At 38.5% G+C, this 20,636-nt stretch overlaps 1 protein-coding gene across 1 annotated transcript in view; it reads left to right on the top strand.

The window, feature by feature from the left end:
• Positions 1-20,636, top strand: part of Cntnap2 (contactin associated protein like 2) — a 1,581,993-nt gene that overhangs the window by 1,488,461 nt on the left and 72,896 nt on the right. Inside the window, exon 14 of the mRNA XM_028776440.1 lies at positions 19,508-19,664. Within this exon, the coding sequence (XP_028632273.1) occupies positions 19,508-19,664 (157 nt within the window). The remainder of the gene's footprint in view (positions 1-19,507; positions 19,665-20,636) is intronic.

Consider the following 20,636-nt stretch of genomic DNA (forward strand, 5'->3'; position numbering starts at 1 on the left):
GATAGATAGATAGATAGATAGATAGATAGATAGATAGATAGATAGATAGATATGTGTTAGAGTGATTTACAGGCTATGATCCAGCTCATCCAACAATGGCTATCTACCCTTGGAACATCCAAGAATCTAGTAGTTGTTCAGTGAGTCTGGATACCTCAGCTGATTTTCAGTATATGCTGGAATCCTGAAAGGTCAGGCTGTAATGCCAGTAAATGAATTAACATGCCAGTGAAAGCTAGGGAAAGCAGGCAAAGAGAAAGGGCTTCCTTCTTCCGTGTCATTTATTTAGGCTGCCAACAGAAGATGTGGCTCAGATTACAGGTAGATATTCCCACCTCAAAAGATCCAGATTAAAGATGGATCTTTTTATTTCAAATGTTTTAAGGAAAATCCCTCACAGATATGCACAGCCACTTGAGTTTAGGTTAATTCTAGATATAGTCAGGATGACAACCAAAAATAGCCATCACAAGTAGATTATTAAGCTTTCTGGAAGGCTAGATTTAAAATTTGATTCTTAATGCTAAGAAAAGAATAAAGAACATCATATAAAATCAAAATACTCAAAAGTATAAATGAGGCCTTTGCTAGTAGATGAAGGTTGATGAAGCAGAGATCAGTTGCAGACATTGCAAATCCACATTCAGAGGTGACTACCCAAGCACCATAACTGCTGCACATTGTGTAAAGAAGAAAACATAGTATTTCTTATATTCGCTGAGGCCTGGTGGATCCAAAAAGCGATCATCAAATTGCATCATGTAAAATCAACTCACAAAGGATACACTGAGAAATGTCAAAATAGCACACTAAAACCACAAATAGCAGGATTCGGGCTATATTTGTGACTCTTTTGTCTCTCTTTTATATTTTAGGGGTGGATGTCTAGATAGGAAAAAGGAAAAAATAAATTCACATATTTGAAAATGTCTATTGGACACCTACTGTGAATAGTTTAATAGTAGTATATGTCAGTACCAAAACCAAAAGCCTGGCTCTAAGAGATGATATGCTCTATTGTAAGAAAGAAGAAGACAGGAAACAGAACCATAAACCAGGAATTTAAATCAGACAGAAAGAAATGCAAATAAAGAAGGGAGTAGGATGAGGCAAGAAAATGGTGAGACTGTGTTTTTTTAGGTATATGACTTTTCCTAGGGAGCCATGAACAAGCATCTATTCATCTCAGACAAGGAACCAATGGCAGTCCAAAAATAATCATCCAAATCTAGCTTAGTAGAGCAATGAGACAATGGAGCTGCTTGGAGAAGAATGAGTGAGAGTTAAGGGCTTCTGTAGGAGAGCAAGGATAACTCAAAGGCAAAATTGTCCCCAAAAAGCCCACCTCAGCACAGGTGGCGACTCAGCAGAGCTGCATCTCTGGAACCAATCAGAAAGCCCTGTTTCTCTTTGTATAACCTTGTTGAGGGGCGTTTCCTCCGAATCTTTCAAGCTTCATTTACTTCCTGGACTTTGTAGATCTCCTTTACTTCCGTTCCTTCCTCCAGGAGAGAATGTTCCAATTTATAGGATTTATAGGAAATAACCACAGGTGATCTGTTAAGAGAAAACAAGGGGACATTTGAGCAATATTCTTGGTAAAAGAGTGAAGATTCCTGTGTAATATTAAAAGATAAAGATCCCAGGAGGGGATGCCCAGCCATGAGCTGGGAATATAATTAGGGGTTGAGGTACACATGTAGGCATGGTGATGGGGGCATCCTGAGCAAAACTGCTGAACTCAGAAAGAAGGCAGGTCAGCAATAATGAGGTCCTTCTTGATTGCTTACAAAACTGTGAAGCAATGGATCTGTTTATACCAAAGATGAATAATTAATGAAAAGCAGAGAGGAAATTGATTTAGGTAAGTTTAGGGTTTTACTCCCTCATAATCATCTTGATATAATTAGTCATCTAAAAGTCTGGTAATTTGCTACATTCAGTACAGCCAGGCTGAAACCAGTTGCTTAATAAAAATATGCCTAATTGACAGGATGTGAAGGGCTTTGAAGGATCACAATACCAGCAGGTCAGTCCACAGGCTAATAAAGCAAGTTTTAGTTAAATACATATGGGAAAGATTTCATTCCATGCTTTACTGTTCAATCCTTTTGTCATGGGGTGGAGGGAGTAAGTTTGGTTATTTTGCTGTTTAAGTAAGTATTCATTTTTGCCCACTTGAAAAGAATCTACCACTTATCATTACTAGTGAACTTTGTGTCATCTTCCTGCCCTTCTGTGAGATTGGAAGACTGAGTTTGTGCCACTTTTATTAACTGCTTGTGTTGTTGAAAAAGACATTAGCATTTTAGTTTCCTAGGAGAAAGACCAAGTAATAGATGGATAATGTGTGACTCTGCCAATTTGCTGTGTCATGAATGATGAAGGGTTTCTGCCCAATCAGAGCAGTAGGCTTGATACAAGACCTTGCATTCTAGGTAACAAAAGCAGTGTCTTTCTTTGCTTTGAAAAACTAGATGCACTTTTCTTTGATAATAACACACTACTGTCTTGAGAGTAACAGGTCTGGTAAAGGTCAAGGTCAAAGCTATTCTAGTGTTTTCAGGGTTTGTTTTATTATTAGTATTATTTGTTAAAAGAGTAAGAAAGAAGGAAACAGGGGAAATGTCCAAATGCATCAGATTAAAAGCTCAGCTTTTCTTTTCAGCCTTTCTGAGGCGCTGCACTCAGGTCTTCGCTGGGACATGATCCAAATAATAGTTTCAATTGGAGACTTCTAAGACAGAGTTTGTGTAAGGATTACTCACAATTCATGAATGGAGGAAGGAAAATAAGACTCATCTTGATGATAGGTATGGATTAGTATTGTGGTGATAGTTATGGATCAGTACTGGTCTTATTGCCGCAGATTTGATCTTTTATTTATTAACTTCTGTTAGTTTTACTAAAAATATGTTCAAAAGCTAATAATCTTGCCAAATGCAAATCTCTGCTTTGGACATTATTGGGTTTGCCTCCATAGACCTGGGCATCTCTTCTGTCTTGATTATTCCCATTTGTTGGCTTATGACTTCATCCCATGACCTCATTGGCTGATGACATGCAAGAAGAGCTACAGTAAGCAAGTGAGCTTCCTGGAGGTGGCCTACCATCTTGGTTGTCAGCAATAATTGTACTATGGAGAGGGACAGTCCCAGAGGGTTCATCCCAGGACTGCTTCTTGCCACTGATGTGCCTTCTCATGTTTTTCATTCCCATATTCCTCATTTATCTGGCTTGGTGTCAGTGGACACTGGGAGAGTCTCACAGCCTTTAGCCTAGTGTGATTACTTCCTGAATTAATAGCCCATTCTGCTGAGTAAGTTTCCTGCAGTTCAAAATGAAGACAAATGCTGCTTTGATGAATTAATGATCTTATGAAAGTTCTGATTTGATTTAAGTAGTTTTAGAAAGTTATTTTGATTTAAATAATTTGGAGAAGTTGAGATAGTTGATAGAAAGTTTAAAGTTAGAATGAAGACTACAATGCACCCCTTCCTCCTAGACCAGCAGCAAGAGCTGCATCATTGAGAGAAGGAGTCCTGTGAGCTTTCCTGCCTTACAAGCGCATCATCCTAGGAGCCAGAAAAGTAGGCCTGGGACAAGATCAAGTTCCAAGAAAACATTTATTCTAGGTTGGGCCAGAATTTCTTGATCTTGTGATCTAGGAATGTGGTAACAGGTTTTCAGTGTGCACCATGAAAAAGGTTATGAATAAAGAGTAAATAATTCTATTATGAGTATAAGAACAGAGAGCAGATAATCAGCCAGTTTAATTGATCAATATTTCAAAAATAAGATGTAAGTCTGATGACCTTTTCCTTAGTTAATACAGATTGCTGCCAGTGAAGCATAAGCGAAAAGTTGCCACTATAGACTGGCTTGCTTAAACTTTGTTAATCTATGACAAAAGAATTATTGCTTTGGGCTTATGATGATCTTGTGGAGAGAAACATACATGAAAAATTTTTAGTTAGGTGTAAGTTTCAAAAGGAATACATAATCAATAATCCATGTTATAACTTCCTTTTGGCACATGATTTTAATCTCTTGAATATTATTTTTTTATGGTGATTGTTTTTAGAAAATATGTAACTCGTGATTGTGAGATAATTTTCTTCTTTCCCCTTAACTTTGTTTTAGGGGGTACAAAAGGGTTAAGAGAAAATATAAAGTTGTTGGAGACTGCTTTGCTTCGTCCACTCAGTGTGTGTGTGTGTGTGTGATATTTTACCTTCTTTCTTTTCTCTAACCACTGGTTGCCACAGACAACAGTGCCAGGCAGCTATTATCTGAAGCAACCCCATGAGCCCTCCTAGTCCTGACTCCTGTTGACTGCTATTAGCAAAGACCCCAACTGCCAACTCTGCTTGCTGCCTTCCTTGGGTTAACTCTAGTATTGAAGCTGGCCTTTGACATCTCATGAAACTGATTAATTTCTCATATGAACTTCCCCTCTAAATTGTCTTCAGAGTCTCAAATTCATTTTTTTTCCTTTCTTAAGGAGTCATCACTCATTTGCTCCCTGTGAAGCATATTCTGGTGTATTCTGGGAGATGGAGGTAGAGAAGCATGATTTATCAGAGGCAAATGGACACAGTAAAACTAATGGCCTGTGACATTGAGTATTTTGCAAAAAAAAAAAAAAGTCTGTCTTTCTCTGCCTTGAAACCTGGAAGTACGTTTCAGCTAGTAACACATTACCATCTTGAGAGTATAAAGCCGTATGATAATATCTAATATAATATGCTAATGCAGCAAATGTGTTCTGTACAGACTGTGACTCACCATAGGGAATGGATGCAAAGCAGCTCTGGGAGTAGAACTGAACACAGATTTCAGAGATCAGAGATGTACACTTTCTGCAGACCACATTGCCTTGAGTCTTTCCTCTTAAGAGTTGTCTGTTTTTAAGTTCTTCTCCTATGTCTGTGTTCACACTGTCCTTGTCCACAAACACTCCTTTTCATTCTTGGGCTTCTGTTAAGACCATGGTGGCTGAATATTGGATGTACACACTAATGTCTGATCCACATTTCTTCAATGTTTGGTAGAGGGCCTCTCCATCAGGCTGCTGTTGAGGTAGCAGGCATGTCAGCTGTTTATTGTGTAGAAATGAATTTCAAATGGCTGGGTATGAAGGATCTCCACAGTAGGACATTAAACACCAATTTACCTTTAAAAATTTTTCAGATTGTACTCGAGTAAGTAGAACCAGACCCCACTGAGGCTCATTGACACCTCTATTTTACCTTCTATAAAATATTCTGAATAATTTACCTCACATCGATATCCTCCTTTGAAACAGAAAATACTTTGAAAATATTCCTCCTTATCTAACCTGGAACTCAAGAAGGTGCAACTAGCTGATCTCTCTGGTCCAAGTTCTACTATGGGATGTTTACCTGTCTCTGGTGTGTAGCATGCCACTCTGAGTCTTCATCACCACTTTCATAGAAAGGTCTCTGTTTTTCCATTCTCCTTTCCTTTGTGATATTTCCTATACCTCCACACAGGATAGACTTTTCACAGTAAGACCTCAACATATTTCTGTGATAAGTATCTTAGTTAGGGTTTTTACTGCTATGGGAAAACACCATGACCATGACCAAAAGAAACTTGGGAGGAAAGGGTTTGTATCACTTTATAGCATTTAAGTTCATCACTGAGGGAAACCAGGGCAAGAACAGTTCCTGGAAGCAGGAACTGGAGCAGAAACCATAGAGAAGTCTTGTTTACTAATGTATTCCACATGGCTTGCTCTGTCTGCTTTCTTAGAGCAGCCAGGACCAGCTCAGAGGGGGCACTACACAGAGTGAGCTGTCCTCTCGTACATCAATCTTCAATCAAGAAAATGCCCCACAGATTTGCCCAAGACCAGTCTGCTGGGAGCATCTTCTCAAATGAGGTTTCCTCTTACAAAATAAATCTAGCTTGTGTCAAGTTGATATGAAAAAATAGCCAACACAGTAGAATTAAGGACATAGTGAAACCTAAATCCACAATGTTCTTAAGCACCTGAACAGAACTATTTAAAGCCCTCTAATTATATAATTGAGCTTGTAAGAAAGATCTTTAAAACAAAACTAGAACAGGAACAAAAGCAAGGGGTACAACCTAATGCTACTGCTGAGCCCCGTTGATCTGTATCTTCCAGGTTACTGGTTGAATTGAATAGGGACCAATATCCCTTGTCAAATGATAAATTGTGTTGAAAATCCGTGATGGGAAAGGAGCATCCAAGGCAATGGACTCTCAGCAAAAGATGAAAGGGAGCAAAACTGAAAACTAGAGATGATTTTCAAAAGATGACAGCGTAGGAATTTGAAATCTGAACTTTAGCTCAAAAGAAGAAAGAAAAGAAATGATTCCTTTGAGCAACAGAAGTGGCTATGTGTACAAATCCTGCCCACTCAATCTCCAATAGGAGACACAGAAATGGAAAGAGGACTATTTGGGGGAAAGATGGGTGAGCAAGAGAGAGTGAGAAGAGGGTAAGGTGGTTTGCAATGATCACAAAAACTTTTATACATGTATAAAATTGTCAGAAACCAAAATATTAATAGAAGCAAGATCTGACTCATGTTTATAACTTAATGTCACCCTATTTGGATGCTGGGAAATATCTAAACTGAAAATATGCTTTATAGAGGTCAAAGGTTGGAAATATCCTCAGGCATCTGATAAAATCAAATGCAAAATATCCTGAAGGCTTATCCCTGCAACAGGGATTCTACAACCTCAACGAATTCCACAGATGTATCTCTAAGGGGCAAGATCAGAAAGACACTAATCATGAGATACTTGAGAAAACTAGATATCATAATTCTGAATTAACAGAAGGAGCCAATAGTAATTTTATCCCTGAAAATATTTCAGATATTAAAATTATTGCACCCAATTTCTTTCAGAAAGAGGAAAGTGAATATATTAAGGAAGATGCTATGGAAAGTTATGAGTAACATTTAGAAAGAATGAAGTTAGAGTTATAAATATGGTTGAAACTGAAAGTTTATGGAATAGATAAATAACAGCTGTCACTTACCCAAAGCAGGAATAGTAAAAGAGAACAGGCATCTAGATACATTCCAGCAATCAGCCCCAGGCACTCAAATGTAAGGGAGCAATAAGGAACCAACAGATGAGATTGGGACCATCTGACACAACTCTCATCGGAGTTACGGATGAAAAAGTTTGACAGAGATGTGGCTTGGTGTTAAGACGCATGGATAAAAACTCAAAAGAACTATCGAAAATATGCAAATACAAATTTAGATGATGAAATCACTTAAAAGCGTTCCCCTAATATTTACAAAACTGTTATAAGAAAATAACCATAAAGTACATTATAAAGTACACTACCCTGAAACCAAAGATAGACGATAAATGATTAGATAGATGATAGATAGATAGATAGATAGATAGATAGATGATAGATAGGTAGATAGATAGATAGGTAGGTAGATAGATAGATGATAGATAGATAGATAGATAACATAGATAGATAGATAGATGATAGATAGATAGATAGATAACATAGATAGATGGATAGATAGATGATAGATAGATAGATAGATAGATAGATAGATAGATAGATAGATAACATAGATAGATAGATGGATAGATAGATGATAGATAGATAGATAGATAGATAGATAGATGATAGATAGATAGGCTATAAATAAAATCTAAAGATGTTCATAGAAAATAAAGTACTTTCAGAAATGCTATTTATAATAGCTAAGATTTGAAATTAAAAACTGTTTGCCAGTACATAAATATATAGAGAAAACGAGAAATGTAGCTGCAACAGAACACTATGAACCCTTTCAAAATAAGGCTGTTATATCTTTACAAGAACAAGTATAGACTTGAGGGCATTATGTTTAGCAAAACAAACCAGACATTGAAAGACAAATACCACACAATCAAATTTTAAAAAGATCCTGTGCTCATGGAAGTAGAGAGTTGAATAGGTGACCACAGGATGTAGTGGTTGAGGTAGGAGGGGGAGAAGATTGTCTAAGGATACAGAAAGCTAGATAAGAGGAGAGCAGTCAAGAGACCTACTGTCCAATTCAGAAAGTAACAGGATGCTATATTTAGAAAATCACTGCAAACATGTAAATATGTTAAGAATGTGGAGTAATACACATGTTAATTAGGTCAATTTAGCCATACTATATGTTCTAAGACATTATGTTGCATGTAACAGGTGTATAAAATTATGACTTGTCATGTAAATGTTAAAATAATTTTAAAGGCAGATTAGGCAATCTATCACCCTTTTTTTCTTAGGCCAATATCAGCTTGATACAAAAAATATAATGACAGCAACACATGGGAAAGAGTAGATCAATGACAGTCATGTATGTAGTCTCTCTCTCTCTCTCTCTCTCTCTCTCTCTCTCTCTCTCTCTCTGTCACTCTCTCCATATATATATTGTCTGTGCGTCAAACATGACATGATAATTTATGACATTACCAGGAAAAAAAAATCTGTAAATGCTACAGTGTGAACAAAGTTAACAAGAGCTAACACACCACTGAACAAAATTGCTAACAGTTCATATTTTAAAAAATCTTCATAAGTGATAAGTTGACACAATGCCATTCAACACAAAGATGAACCGTTTTAATTGGCAGCAACACAATAATGTAACCATTCACAAGAGTTTCCTTAAGATTTGGAAGCACAAAAACCCTCAAGGACAGTTAGGTTAGCATTGAACAATAGGTCAAAGCCACTGCATTACGACATGAAGAATGTAAAGGGATAGAAGCTGGAAATAATGATATAGATTGCTCCAGCCACATATGTATCAGAGGATGGCCTTGTCTAGCATCAATGGGAGGAGAGGCCCTTTGTCTTGTGAAGGCTCAATGCACCAGTGTAGGGGAATTGGAGGGCAGGGAGGCAGGAGAGGGTAGGTGGGTAAGGAACCACCCTCATAGAAGCAGGGGGAGGGGAGAATGGGATAGGGGGATTCCAGAGGGGAAACTGGGAAAGTGGATAACATTTGAAATGTAAATAAATAAAATAGCCAGTAAAAAAGATATTTTGGGAAATTTCCCAAAATAAATCATACAACAACAGAAAAAAAAACAACAAATAGAAGTAACAGGTTGATTTTATATATTTAATCTCATATAACCGAATATATCTAACTATAATAAGGAAAAAGAGGCCGTGAATTTGAGAGGAAGTGAGGGAAGTAGAGAATCACTGGCGGGGTTAAAGAGAAGAAAGAGAAAAGGGAAAATGATGTAATTATATTTTAACTAATATTTTTAAAGATTCTATCAACATTTACAGAATTATCAATCTTCCAACAGTTTCATTGTAAAGTAAAATAGCACATTGTATTTAAAAAGAGAAAAGAATTAAGAGGAACAAAAAAGATCCAAAGAAATAACAGCCTGAAGTTCCATCCTGTCTGTGGTAAACTGCGACCAGAGTTTGTTCCTAGAGCTTTTAATGTAAAGAAACCAACCAGTCTCTTGAGGGGCCATGGTGCGAGTGACCTTAGTTACAAACCAAAGCTAAGTTCACTTGGAGTGACTTGGCCCATTCTGGTCTCTTTAAGCCTGCTCAGAATGATGAACTCCCACCAAATCTGTCACTTGATTCCATTCCAATTAATCCAATTCATTTGAATAGGACTCAAATGATTGAATTCAACTCCATCAAATTCTGCTCAGTGAAATTGGTCTTTGATTGAAATCTATTAAGTTCAATTCAGTAAAATAAATTTAAATATTATGCAGTAAAATTAATTCTTAATTAATTAACATTTCAGTTGAGGTCCAATCTGAACTTCTATTCTACAGTTCTATTTTTGGCCCTGATTCAAATCAATAAGATAAAGCAAAATCCAATGTGATTCTGAAAGATACAACCTTAAGCTAATCAACTCCATTCATTTCTAGGCTTCCCTAATCAGATGAGTTTAGTGACATTCAATCACAGCGAGATAAAATGTTCACCTTTAATGATCAAATTGAATGTTTATATCAGAACTTTAAAATAAAGCATTTTCCACAGTGGTCTGCAGTATGAAGTCCCCAGAGCATGTCTGGATTCATTCTTTTGTTTGGTCTTTATCTGAACATGGAGTGGCATAGAATTAGATGATTGGAAAACAAAGGAGAATATTATTATACAGCTTAATTTGTTGATTTCTCAAAAAAATTATAGGGAGCTTGAAATGATAAGTTGCTGTATATAAGATAATACCAAGATGTGTGATAGTTCTCATTTTACATTTATAAAGGCTTTAGTTTAACCAGTAAAATACATCCATTTTAATGCAAAATCATTATTATGTAATTGAAAAATAAAAGGATAATAACTATACTATGCTTAAAATATAAATTAAATGAAAGCACTACTGTAATAAATGTCATGACCTCCTCTTCATATCTGTTTTCTGCCATCCCCTTCTGTCGTGATATAGTTTGGGAAAACATAGCTAAAAGCATTGGCACCAACCAGTTATTGTCTGTAACCTGTAAATGCGTGCACTAATATAAACCTTTTTTCTTAGATATTTAGCAAGGAAATGCTGACTTATACAATGTCTTAACTAGGAGACAAGTTAGGACTGTGGGCGTAAAGGTATTTGTGTCTGTTTTGTTACATTCTACCTCAAGTGTTCATGAACTGAGATCATTAGTGTCCTTTCTCCAGGTCAACATGTGGCAGACTTGTCTGGTAAAGGCTGCCACAGGTAGCCAGTGACAGTCTCAATATTTTCCTTTGAGCATCTTTTCATAGCCTTATACCATATGCCAGGGAATATAAATTGTTTACTGGACTCTCTAGGATACCAGGGAAACTGGAAACCCTTGCCTACATTTCTATGTTCTCGTCCACCAGTGTTGGGAGAGGGGAGGTCTTGTAACCAGACGTGATTGCTCCATGTCTTCACTGTCTAGTCCTCTTGCTTCTATGGCTCCATGGTCCAGTTTTTGAAAGTGGGTATACTGTGAATGAAATATACTCCACATGTCCAAGAAGATAGACTGACTTTAAACCAGAAAACTCTAGAACTGGTGATCAGTTCCCACTTCCCATTCCTGGAGTCATAAGTTATTTCACCTTAAGTTCAGAGCCCTGAATTTCTTTGACCATGCACATTTCTAACTGAAGCAAAAGAGCACTCCAGCTCATTATTAGAAACTATAGCTGCCAGATTATCTGAATAAGAAGAATCTGGCTGCTAACTTGCCTCAAAACTTTCACTTTGCGCCCTAACAGGAAAGTTTGTTACTCAAGCTCTTCCATCATTCTTCTTCTCTAGGTCAATAGCTTAGAAGGAAGATTCCCCCTTGCATCAGGATGTTCTGTATACACAAAGCATCAGTTCAAATGTCTTTAATTAATTAACATATCATTTGTAACTTGATTGCTGTGATGAGAGAGGAGTGGCCAGTGTTATTCATTGAGGAAGTAGAAGAGGAAGGACCAGGCAATGCAGTGGTACAGATGGAAGGGAGGGAATGAGAGAGATATTAAACCTACTAACCAGGATCATTCCTGAGATGGCAGACTGGTTAGTTAATGCATTTTTCCTCCCCAGCCATGACCATTGTACAGGTTATATGTGTCTATTCCATTACATCATGTGAAATTTGAATATATGTGATAAAAAATACTTTAAAATGGGGGTGATAGGGATTGAATCCTGCCATGTAAGTAGAGGCCTTGGACATTTCCAAACTAGATTGGCTGTGAAGGAGATGCCAACTGGGGGCACTAAATACCACAATGGTTTGGGGCTATTTGAGGCTGTTCTGTTTTCTCTTGCTAAAAAGTCTCCTGTGAATCTATAAAAGATAAATTGGCAATAGTTAAACGTTTTCATTTGGGGCTTTATGAAACCCCGGGGTATTGTTTTCAGTATCTTCTAGAAGTAGATGAATGGAACTCATTAGATGTCCCAGTCACAAAGCTGAGTCTTGTTTGGGCAATGCCTGAATCCTAGTTAAGCAGCCTATTAAGATCAGTATAGCCCAGTTCTCTATTCTACAGAACGCATTTTGGAAAACCCATATATGGGCTACATTTTTTAGAGTTCTCCATGCATTTGGTCTGGCACTTCTGAAACAATTTGTTATTAATAAGACCTGTAGTTTTACAAAACAAGCACCCCCATTTCTCTCTGTTTCTAGCTTCATCCAGCTCATAAGAAAACCTTGGCTATGACACAATTTGAAGTGGAAGTGGTCCAACCAGAAGACTGATTGGACATCACTCCATCCATGTTTGACTGATGCTTCACCTTAACAACCTAGTGTCCTAGTGTCCGGTTAACCCAGAAAGTGGTCCCTGCTGACTATAGTGATTCACCTAAACGACATAGTTAACTAGAATCTTCATAGTCTAAGGTTAAAGTTTCTAAACTCTTGGTAATTAATTTCTTTTCTTACCACTTCATATTCTTGACTTTTTAAAAAATCTTTCCATTTCGATTGCTTTCAACTGTTTTTCCCCAAAGCCAGTTAACAGGTAAATAATGTTTTGTACAGAAAAAAAAAATAGCATTTCATTAGCATAGCATTGGAATGAGGCAGCTTTTTGCTCAAAGAAAATTGCACCACTCTTGTCTTGCTGAATATGAAACATATACAAAATTAATAATTTATTTTCGTTATAGTGATTTAACTAAATTAGCCAGTATGAATAACAAAGTGTACAATTCCCTTTTTGCCCAGAAATATGTTTGTCTTATTGGTGTTTTATTTGTTGGTTTGCTCGTGCCATAAAGGAAAGCAGCTAAGTCACTGCTTGTGCTGGACTTGATTTATTCTGCTAGGAACAAGAGAACACAAACTTTGCATTTCCCTAACCTGAAGCATTAGTTATGCAGACAGTGGTATTGTGGTTTGAGCAAAGTTGATCACAGGAAAAAAAAAAGGCTTGGTAGTCAGGTCCTCTCATGCTCTCCCCTGATCACTGGCATGTCACTGATTTAGACTGAACAAAGAAAATGCCACTTTAGAACTCCTCCGTGTATCCTAGTGTCTGGTTAAAAAGTCTTTCCCTGCAGTCAAACAGGGGTCCTCCTCCTTGTAAAACTGGTATACATGGGGGAAGGGATGTTCAGGTGCTAAAGTGCAGATGTGAATTTGATCTCCAAATTGAATTTCACATAAGAGAAAACAAGTTAGGCAGGATAGTAAGCCTAATGCTAGGAAGTTGGGGACCCTGGGATGTTTGATGGCCAGTCAGCATAGCTTCCATGATGAGTTCAGGGCAGTGACTGGCCTTGATTATGCAAAACAAGATGTGGACACCTAAGGAATGACATCAAATATTGACTTTAGGCCATGCACATGTAAGCACATCTTCAGGCATATAAACCCCACATCTACCTAAAGAAACACACACACACACACACTTACAAAACTGACACAGAGCCCTGCTCTCATTCACACCTGAGAGTTCTTGCTGTACATCTAAACGAACCTGACAATGAGACTTCTTTTCCTCAGCATCTAGACAGTCCCTGCAGATGCTACCAGGGATCAGCTGTCCCTCTTCTTCCATTTTCATAGTCTCCTTCCCCTTCCAAAGTTGAGGCTGAATGTTATCCTATTCCTTTTGTTGACATTGTTCTGATTTTCACAAAGAATATTGAGCCATAGACAGCTCTGGGATCATGTTAGCTCCTACCTCTATCTGAAATTACAAGAACATGGTGAGGGCTGTTTCTATTAGCCACTGGAAAGACGATGCATGAGGCTCAGGGCCTGAGGCACAGATTCTTTTGCTGAGCATACTGGCATGGATTGAATAAGATGTTTCCTGCCCATTGGTCCATTACTCCCATTCTATTTGTGTCTGGTTTATCTCTGTCACCATTCAGAAAGCATTACATCTTCTAGTTTGCAATGACACCAACAAAAATTTACTGGTGGTGAAACCATTTGTCATTACTTAGCTAAAAGGTGAAATGCTCAAACTGGATTTGGTAGCTTGTCGGGGTCCATCCTCGACACAGAATCAGAGTTCTCAACTGGAAGCAGGGATATATGGAAGGCGCATAATAAATATACACAGAATACCTCTGGGTACAAGCAGACAAACAATTTTTCAAGGCTTAAAGTTTCTCTCTTTTCTCTTTCACTCTCTGCTTTCTTTCTCTCTCGCTCATTCACTTGCAGCTTGAGGCTGCATACACTCTGCATTCTCCTGCACACTCTGCTTTTCTCCTGTGTGCTTTTCTTTTCTTGAACTCCCATACACCTACATACCCCTTTCACTCTCACACACACTCTTCACACACATCTCACATACACCTCACACATACCACATGCACTCTCCTTTGAGTCACACATACACACCTCACATTCTCTCTTCACCCAGTCTTCACATTCTCTCTTCACTCACTCTTCACATGCTCTTCTCATGCTCTCTCATTCACTCTCTCACTCGCTCTCACTCACTCTCTCTCTCACCACATTTACCTCACATACTTCTTTGCCTTTTTCTTGCCTCAGCCTTTTATTGATACTCCAAAAGCAGATAAAAAAAAGACATTGTATAATAACTGCCAAACCAAATTCAAAAGAATAACCACGTCCCACAAGGAATTAAGAATTGCAATTGTTCCCCAAAGTTTCAAGCTTTCCTATTCCCAGGCCTGTAGCCAAAATAATAATAGTTGCAAATTTATCATTATTTAAACTTTAACTTTTGACTTACTATATATACTCAGCGCCCAGAGCTCTGAGGTTAGCTACTTGCATTTTCCTGTGAAGCTCTAATGATAAATGACGTTGGCAAAGCTGCCAGGCAGAGGCCAGAAAGAATCAAGTTAACCCTTAGCTCAGTAGTTCTGCTAGCTTTCTGCTTCTGTACATTGCATATGATGACTCTAAGAGTCCCAGTGTTTTGACTTAGTTTTACTAGTATATAATTTTATGTATTCTGTACTTTCTTTTCCAGGAACCACTCTCAAATGTTGTACAAAAGTTATTTCATAACTTCAATAGATTTTTCCTTTCTTGGGGTCGCAATGTTGGCTCTATTTCATTTTCTAATAATTTCTTCAAACTTCCTTTGCAAGTCAAGCACTAGTCTGAACTACCATTCTGCAGTTATTGCATTGTTTCCAAGATGAGAGCGCACAGATGCACCTGGGCCGTTAGGACTGTGCTGTGCTGTGCCCTATGCCTCAATTTTTTAACTGTTTAAGAACCATTGCATCAAGGAACATCTAGTTTCACAGAATTCACCAGAGAAGAAGGAGAAAGAAGTAAGAAAGTCAGATATAATAGAATAATTATGCACACCAAGGCCAACTGAAAAATAGTCACACACAAATGAAATCTAGACATCTGTTGTCCAGGGCTAAGGTTAGGAGAAATGGGAACAACTGGTTTTTACAAAGAGCTGCCATGGGCTACTGAGATGTCTCCAACTCGGCCTATGGCAGGCATTCCCTTATTTCAGATGACAGGTCCCCTGGAGGGATATAATGTGTCTCCTGCTTCTCAGGGTCCCAGATGTCTGTCTCCATCCCAGCCTACTGCAGGCAATCCTTGTCTTTGTATGCTGTCCCCAGAAGTAGCTAAGGAGGCAATGTTTCTATACTGATAGGGTTAAGTCTGGCACATGGGCCTTTTACAAGGTCAGCCCTACATCACCTGCCATTACATATTTTCTGCCCTTGATACAAAACCACAGCTCTCATCTAAAAGGGAGTAAAAGATAGTTTATTCTGGAGCCATTGTGGTGACCAGGGCTTGGGAATGTAGATTTAAGCTACCCAAGTTCCATGTTCCAAAACAAAAACAGTGTTATGAAATGTCTGTAGCTTTATAGAGTCAAATCGAATTTAAAATGATAGTATATCAGAGGTGTGCATTGGTGGGTACATCAGAGAGGCAGGTATGTCAAGATTAGGGGAGATTTCCTATGATGCTCTCTGATGGTATTCTTAACTTCTGGACTGATAGAAGCTAGTTGCTTTTAAATCAATAGATTCTAAAGGGGCTTTTTTTTTTCTTTTGTCACAAGATTTTAGTTCCAGCACAGAGGTGAGCAAGTTATGGCTGTTCCAGAAGGCCACAACTTAACGTAATATAAGGTAATTAGCCGGCAACATTCCAACCTCCCAATGGTACTAAAATTCTTACAAGCCAATCAATCTCTGCAGACAGATGCCTTCAGGAGTTCTCCTGCAACAGCCAGAGTCAGGTTCTTTGCAGAGCTTTTCGCTTCTCTGTAACATAGCCAGAGACAAATGACCTCAACTTTTCTTGAGATGGCAAAGACTATATAGTTCCCATAAACAAAACTTTGCAAGGCTTTCTTTTTTATTTTTTAACTGTGTGTGTTACGAAAAGAAAGCAATCCTGTATTGTGGGTCATGGCTTTGGCATTGGGAAACATCAAAAGTCAGGAACTTTTCCCTTGACCTGACAGAAAGAGAAAAGACCTTGAAGCAAAACAATTCAAATGCAGAGTTCAAATCCAAATACTTTCTGTGTGGAGTCGGGCTCAGTGGAGAGGACACAGTGGCAGGGTGGCTCCTCATCTCAGAGAGTTGGCATCTTTCTCCCTTTAAAATACAATTGAAATCTCTCTCTACCTACCAAATCAAGAAGATTCCTATGATGATCATAACTTGGCAAACATTAAACTTTCCAAATTAAGTGAAATCTAGGTACATATATGAAATAAAATATCTGACTGGATCCTTTTCAAATTAGAGTATTTGTTCCTTCGTTACAGGAAGCATGACCCTGAGTCCCAAGCCATTTCCAATGCCTTTAAACTGCCTGCATTTTAACAAAACTGTTCTTAAGGAAAACTAATGTAGTATCTCACTCGGTATCACAGAAGTGTGTGTATTACTCCATCACAGAAACTTATGATATTGTTTAGCTGTTGTTATTGCCTGGTTGGTGGTTGAAGAACATAAGGCTTCCACATCTCTTTCTTCCAAGCACTGACAGATATAAGTATGTACTTAGCATCCTGAAAGGGTGGGTGGAGGTGGATTCTTATGATTGAATTTCACCCCCAGACATACATATGTTAATAGATTTCTTCTTGAGCTTACTGGCTGGCACTATCTCCATTAATTCCACCATCCATAGTTTCCTCTAAGGCTCATCTGTTCTCTTAGCGTATCCCCAAGATCTATCCACATTTTTACCTATTGCCGATTTTTCTCCCTTTTCAAAACTGGTGTTATTTCGGTGTAGAAACAATGAAATAGGAATAAAGAGTGACAGAAAGAAAAGGCAGACAGGAAATTGCATTGTATGCAGACACACACGCTGCATGCATCATTGCAATTGTGTCAGGACCTAAAACAGTAAAATTCCAGCATCAAAGAGAATGGATGTCAGTGAAGCTAAGAAGAAAGGAGGCAGAACCATTGCTAATCAATAGAGATTTCAGTTAAACAAGGTCAGTGGGTTCTAGAGCATATGTGGACAGCACCGTAGCTGTGATTAACATGCTGTATCAAATACTTAGACAATTTGTTAAAAAGGGAGATTTCACACAGTGTTCTCAGCACCATAAAATGAAAGAAAAAGATGCCATGTTTAGCATCTTCTCAATCTCCCCTCTCATTCTTTCTGTCTCTAGCCTTTTCTTTCTACCATTCTCTTGAACTGGATTCATTTTCCTTGTACTTCTTGCAGCCTTCTGTGGAATTCCAGTGTGGTTTGAAATGCTGTTGTAGTTCTACAGATCCCACCTGAATCTCTGCCTCTCCCAATATTTTCTGGCTTGCCCTGATGGTTCCCAAAAGGAGACTTTCATCCCAGGAAGTGCTCTGAAGACTGGATGTCTGCCTCCAATTTCCTGGAGGATGCGTCAGGCTCTTCATCTTTTTTCAAAACTCCTTGAATGTCAAAACATTTTCCCTGTTTCCTACCCAGATAGAACATACCAGAATTCTCTTAGTTACTGGTACCAGAGACCCAGAGTGAGTTCACAATGTCTTTTGTACCCCCTCCCACCCAAATCCCTGTAGGCTAGCTACCCCAGATTCTCTCTGTTTTCTCTTTCTCCTCTACTAGCACCACAGTATTAGTTATCTTCTCCACGATAAGGGAACTTCACATCTGCCTTCCCTAATTTCATCACACGGAAGCTTGTCTTTTATCTTACCTGAGAATTTTAAAGCTCAAATTGAACAGTAATGATTCCCTATTCCATACCTTTCAGTGGCCTCCCATTATTTCAGGATAAAGTTCAGGCTTCTTAAGCTGCAGAAAAAGAAGCCTTAAAAAGCAAAAACTAGTCAGCGTGAAACAATTTCTCCTTTGGACAAAAACCTCATTTGCTATCCAGTACTTTCCTCTCCTGCCACCCTCCCAAACTAATCTCCCCAGTTCTACTCTACACTACCTCCATTCTTCTGCATACATTTTGCATATAAAACTCACCCATATGAATTTTAACATCCTGTTCTTTTTTGTATGTAGCATTTCTTTTTCTCTCTCGCATCTTGGCTCACTGAGATCTTGCCCACTCCACCTATAAGACACAGCTCAGAGAAAACATTCATCACAACCTCCTTTTCCTCACACCCTCTCCATGTTCATAGTATTCATTCATCTGTATCCCCAACCTGCACGTCTCCTCCATTGTTCTAAAAGGTGTCTTTCAGAGTGTGGCACCTAATAGAAACACAATGGAGTTTTGATAATGAGGCAAAGGAATGAATAAGTGAATAGAAGAGATAGGACATCTGGATCCAGGAGCTCCTACCAATCCCAACTCTGGTTCCTTATGTCAAATGGGTAACACATGCTTAACTTATGTGATGACATATTTTCTAATACATTACATTATATCTACATCAATCCTAATAGCTAAATGCAAGATAAATGCTGTGTAAATAGTTATTGCACACTGTTCCTGAGAGAATTACTATGAGAGGTCTGTATGTATTTGGTGCAGACACAAGTTTTATTCCCCCCAAGTGTCTTTTATTCATAGCTGTTTGATTGCATGGATATAGAAGTTGTAGACACAGAAAGCAGACTGCATAGCAGATAGTGAGTGTTGTATGATATGGTGTCAGACCTTAGATAAGGTGCTTTAATCTCCAGGGTAATAAAGGAAGAGCTTAGCCTTTCTAGACCTAAGTTCTTCATGAATAAAATTGGGAGGTCAAACTTAGACATGACAAAACTGACTCTTAGCCAATCACCTTTTATCTCTATGCTTGTATCAGTTCACAGAAAAGCAAAATCAGCTATGAAGTTAGTTGTATATTGCAGAATGGTCTGTATGCCTTCAATGCAGACTGACATCATTTAGGATTCCAATTCGCTGAATTATGCCTAAGGCATTCTGTATGAGTTTTTAATTAAAATTTCCCATTATTGAGCAAATTCTACCTTAAAGATGGGTGTGTCCCATTCAGTCTATCAGAAACTGCTATACCTCCTAGGAAGAAGAAAACAAGAGTGACATTATAATGATGCAATTGAGGCCCCTCTCTAAATGTACTTCTCCCCTTTCTTGCAGATGGAAGTCCTTACACCTGGTGGGTTGGCAAAGCCAATGAGAAGCACTACTACTGGGGAGGGTCAGAGCCTGGAATTCAGAAGTGTGCCTGCGGGATTGAGCGCAACTGCACAGATCCCAAGTACTACTGCAACTGTGACGCGGACTACAAGCAGTGGTGAGTGTCCAGGGAGCGCGGCCTCCCTGAGTCTTCAGGTCAAATGGATTAATAGAAGGGAAGTCTGGGAAAGTGCTAAAGTGAGAAGATAATAGGTGAGAACTGTGGGGAACTAATTCAGTGGACAAACGTCAGGAGCACCCTAACAGTACAAACACAAAATGAGGTCAGTGTGACAAAGCTATGCATGTGGAACACATAATTGATGTGCTCATATTCCATTCTTAGAGGAAAATAATGAGTCATGTTGGCGGCACTGATTTGCATTATAACATGTGCCCTAAGATGATGGAGGGAACAGCTAGGGCAGAATGCGATGTGCAGATACCTTAGAGGGGAAAAGAGCGGTCAGCTCCCAGGATGTTTACTTTAGTATACAGCCCAGAAAGAAAAAAAATAAGGAGAAGGAAGAGGAAGGAAAGGGAAAGGATCCTTTGTTCTTGTTGCCTACAAATGCTTGCCTGTCTCCTTTGCCATCATACTCTGAATTGCTTATAACCCTGATACAAATCAGTTCAAGAAAGATCTATTTTGGGTTGTTTTCATCCCTTCGCTGGCTTTTGTCCTCCTTCACAGTGAGTGACTAAGACAGTGTCAGTCGCAGATAAAGATAAAATCAGCAGTCCTTCCCTGGGAAAAGAAGATCAGGTCTAGAAGTTTAGCTGGAAGAGTAAATACCAGGAAAAAAAAAAAAAAAGCCTAGCCCACCTCCTACTGGTCAGCGCTCGAGGCTCCTCTCTATTCCTGCCCTGCATGACTGCAGGGTTCTCAGGTAACCAAACCTACGTTCCCCAAGTCCACTTGGAATCACTGTCTACAAGAATGATGTACAAGATAAATTCATTCTACCTATTACTTAGTAACTAATTCGAAGAATACAAAATGGTAGGATTTTAAGACAGAGGGTCTATAGACTTCCCAACAGTTTGATTTCTTCAAGTAAATGGAAATATATATATATATATATATATA

Source organism: Grammomys surdaster, unplaced genomic scaffold (genome assembly GCF_004785775.1).
Source record: "Grammomys surdaster isolate TR1022 unplaced genomic scaffold, NIH_TR_1.0 269, whole genome shotgun sequence".
Taxonomy (NCBI): Eukaryota; Metazoa; Chordata; class Mammalia; order Rodentia; family Muridae; genus Grammomys; species Grammomys surdaster.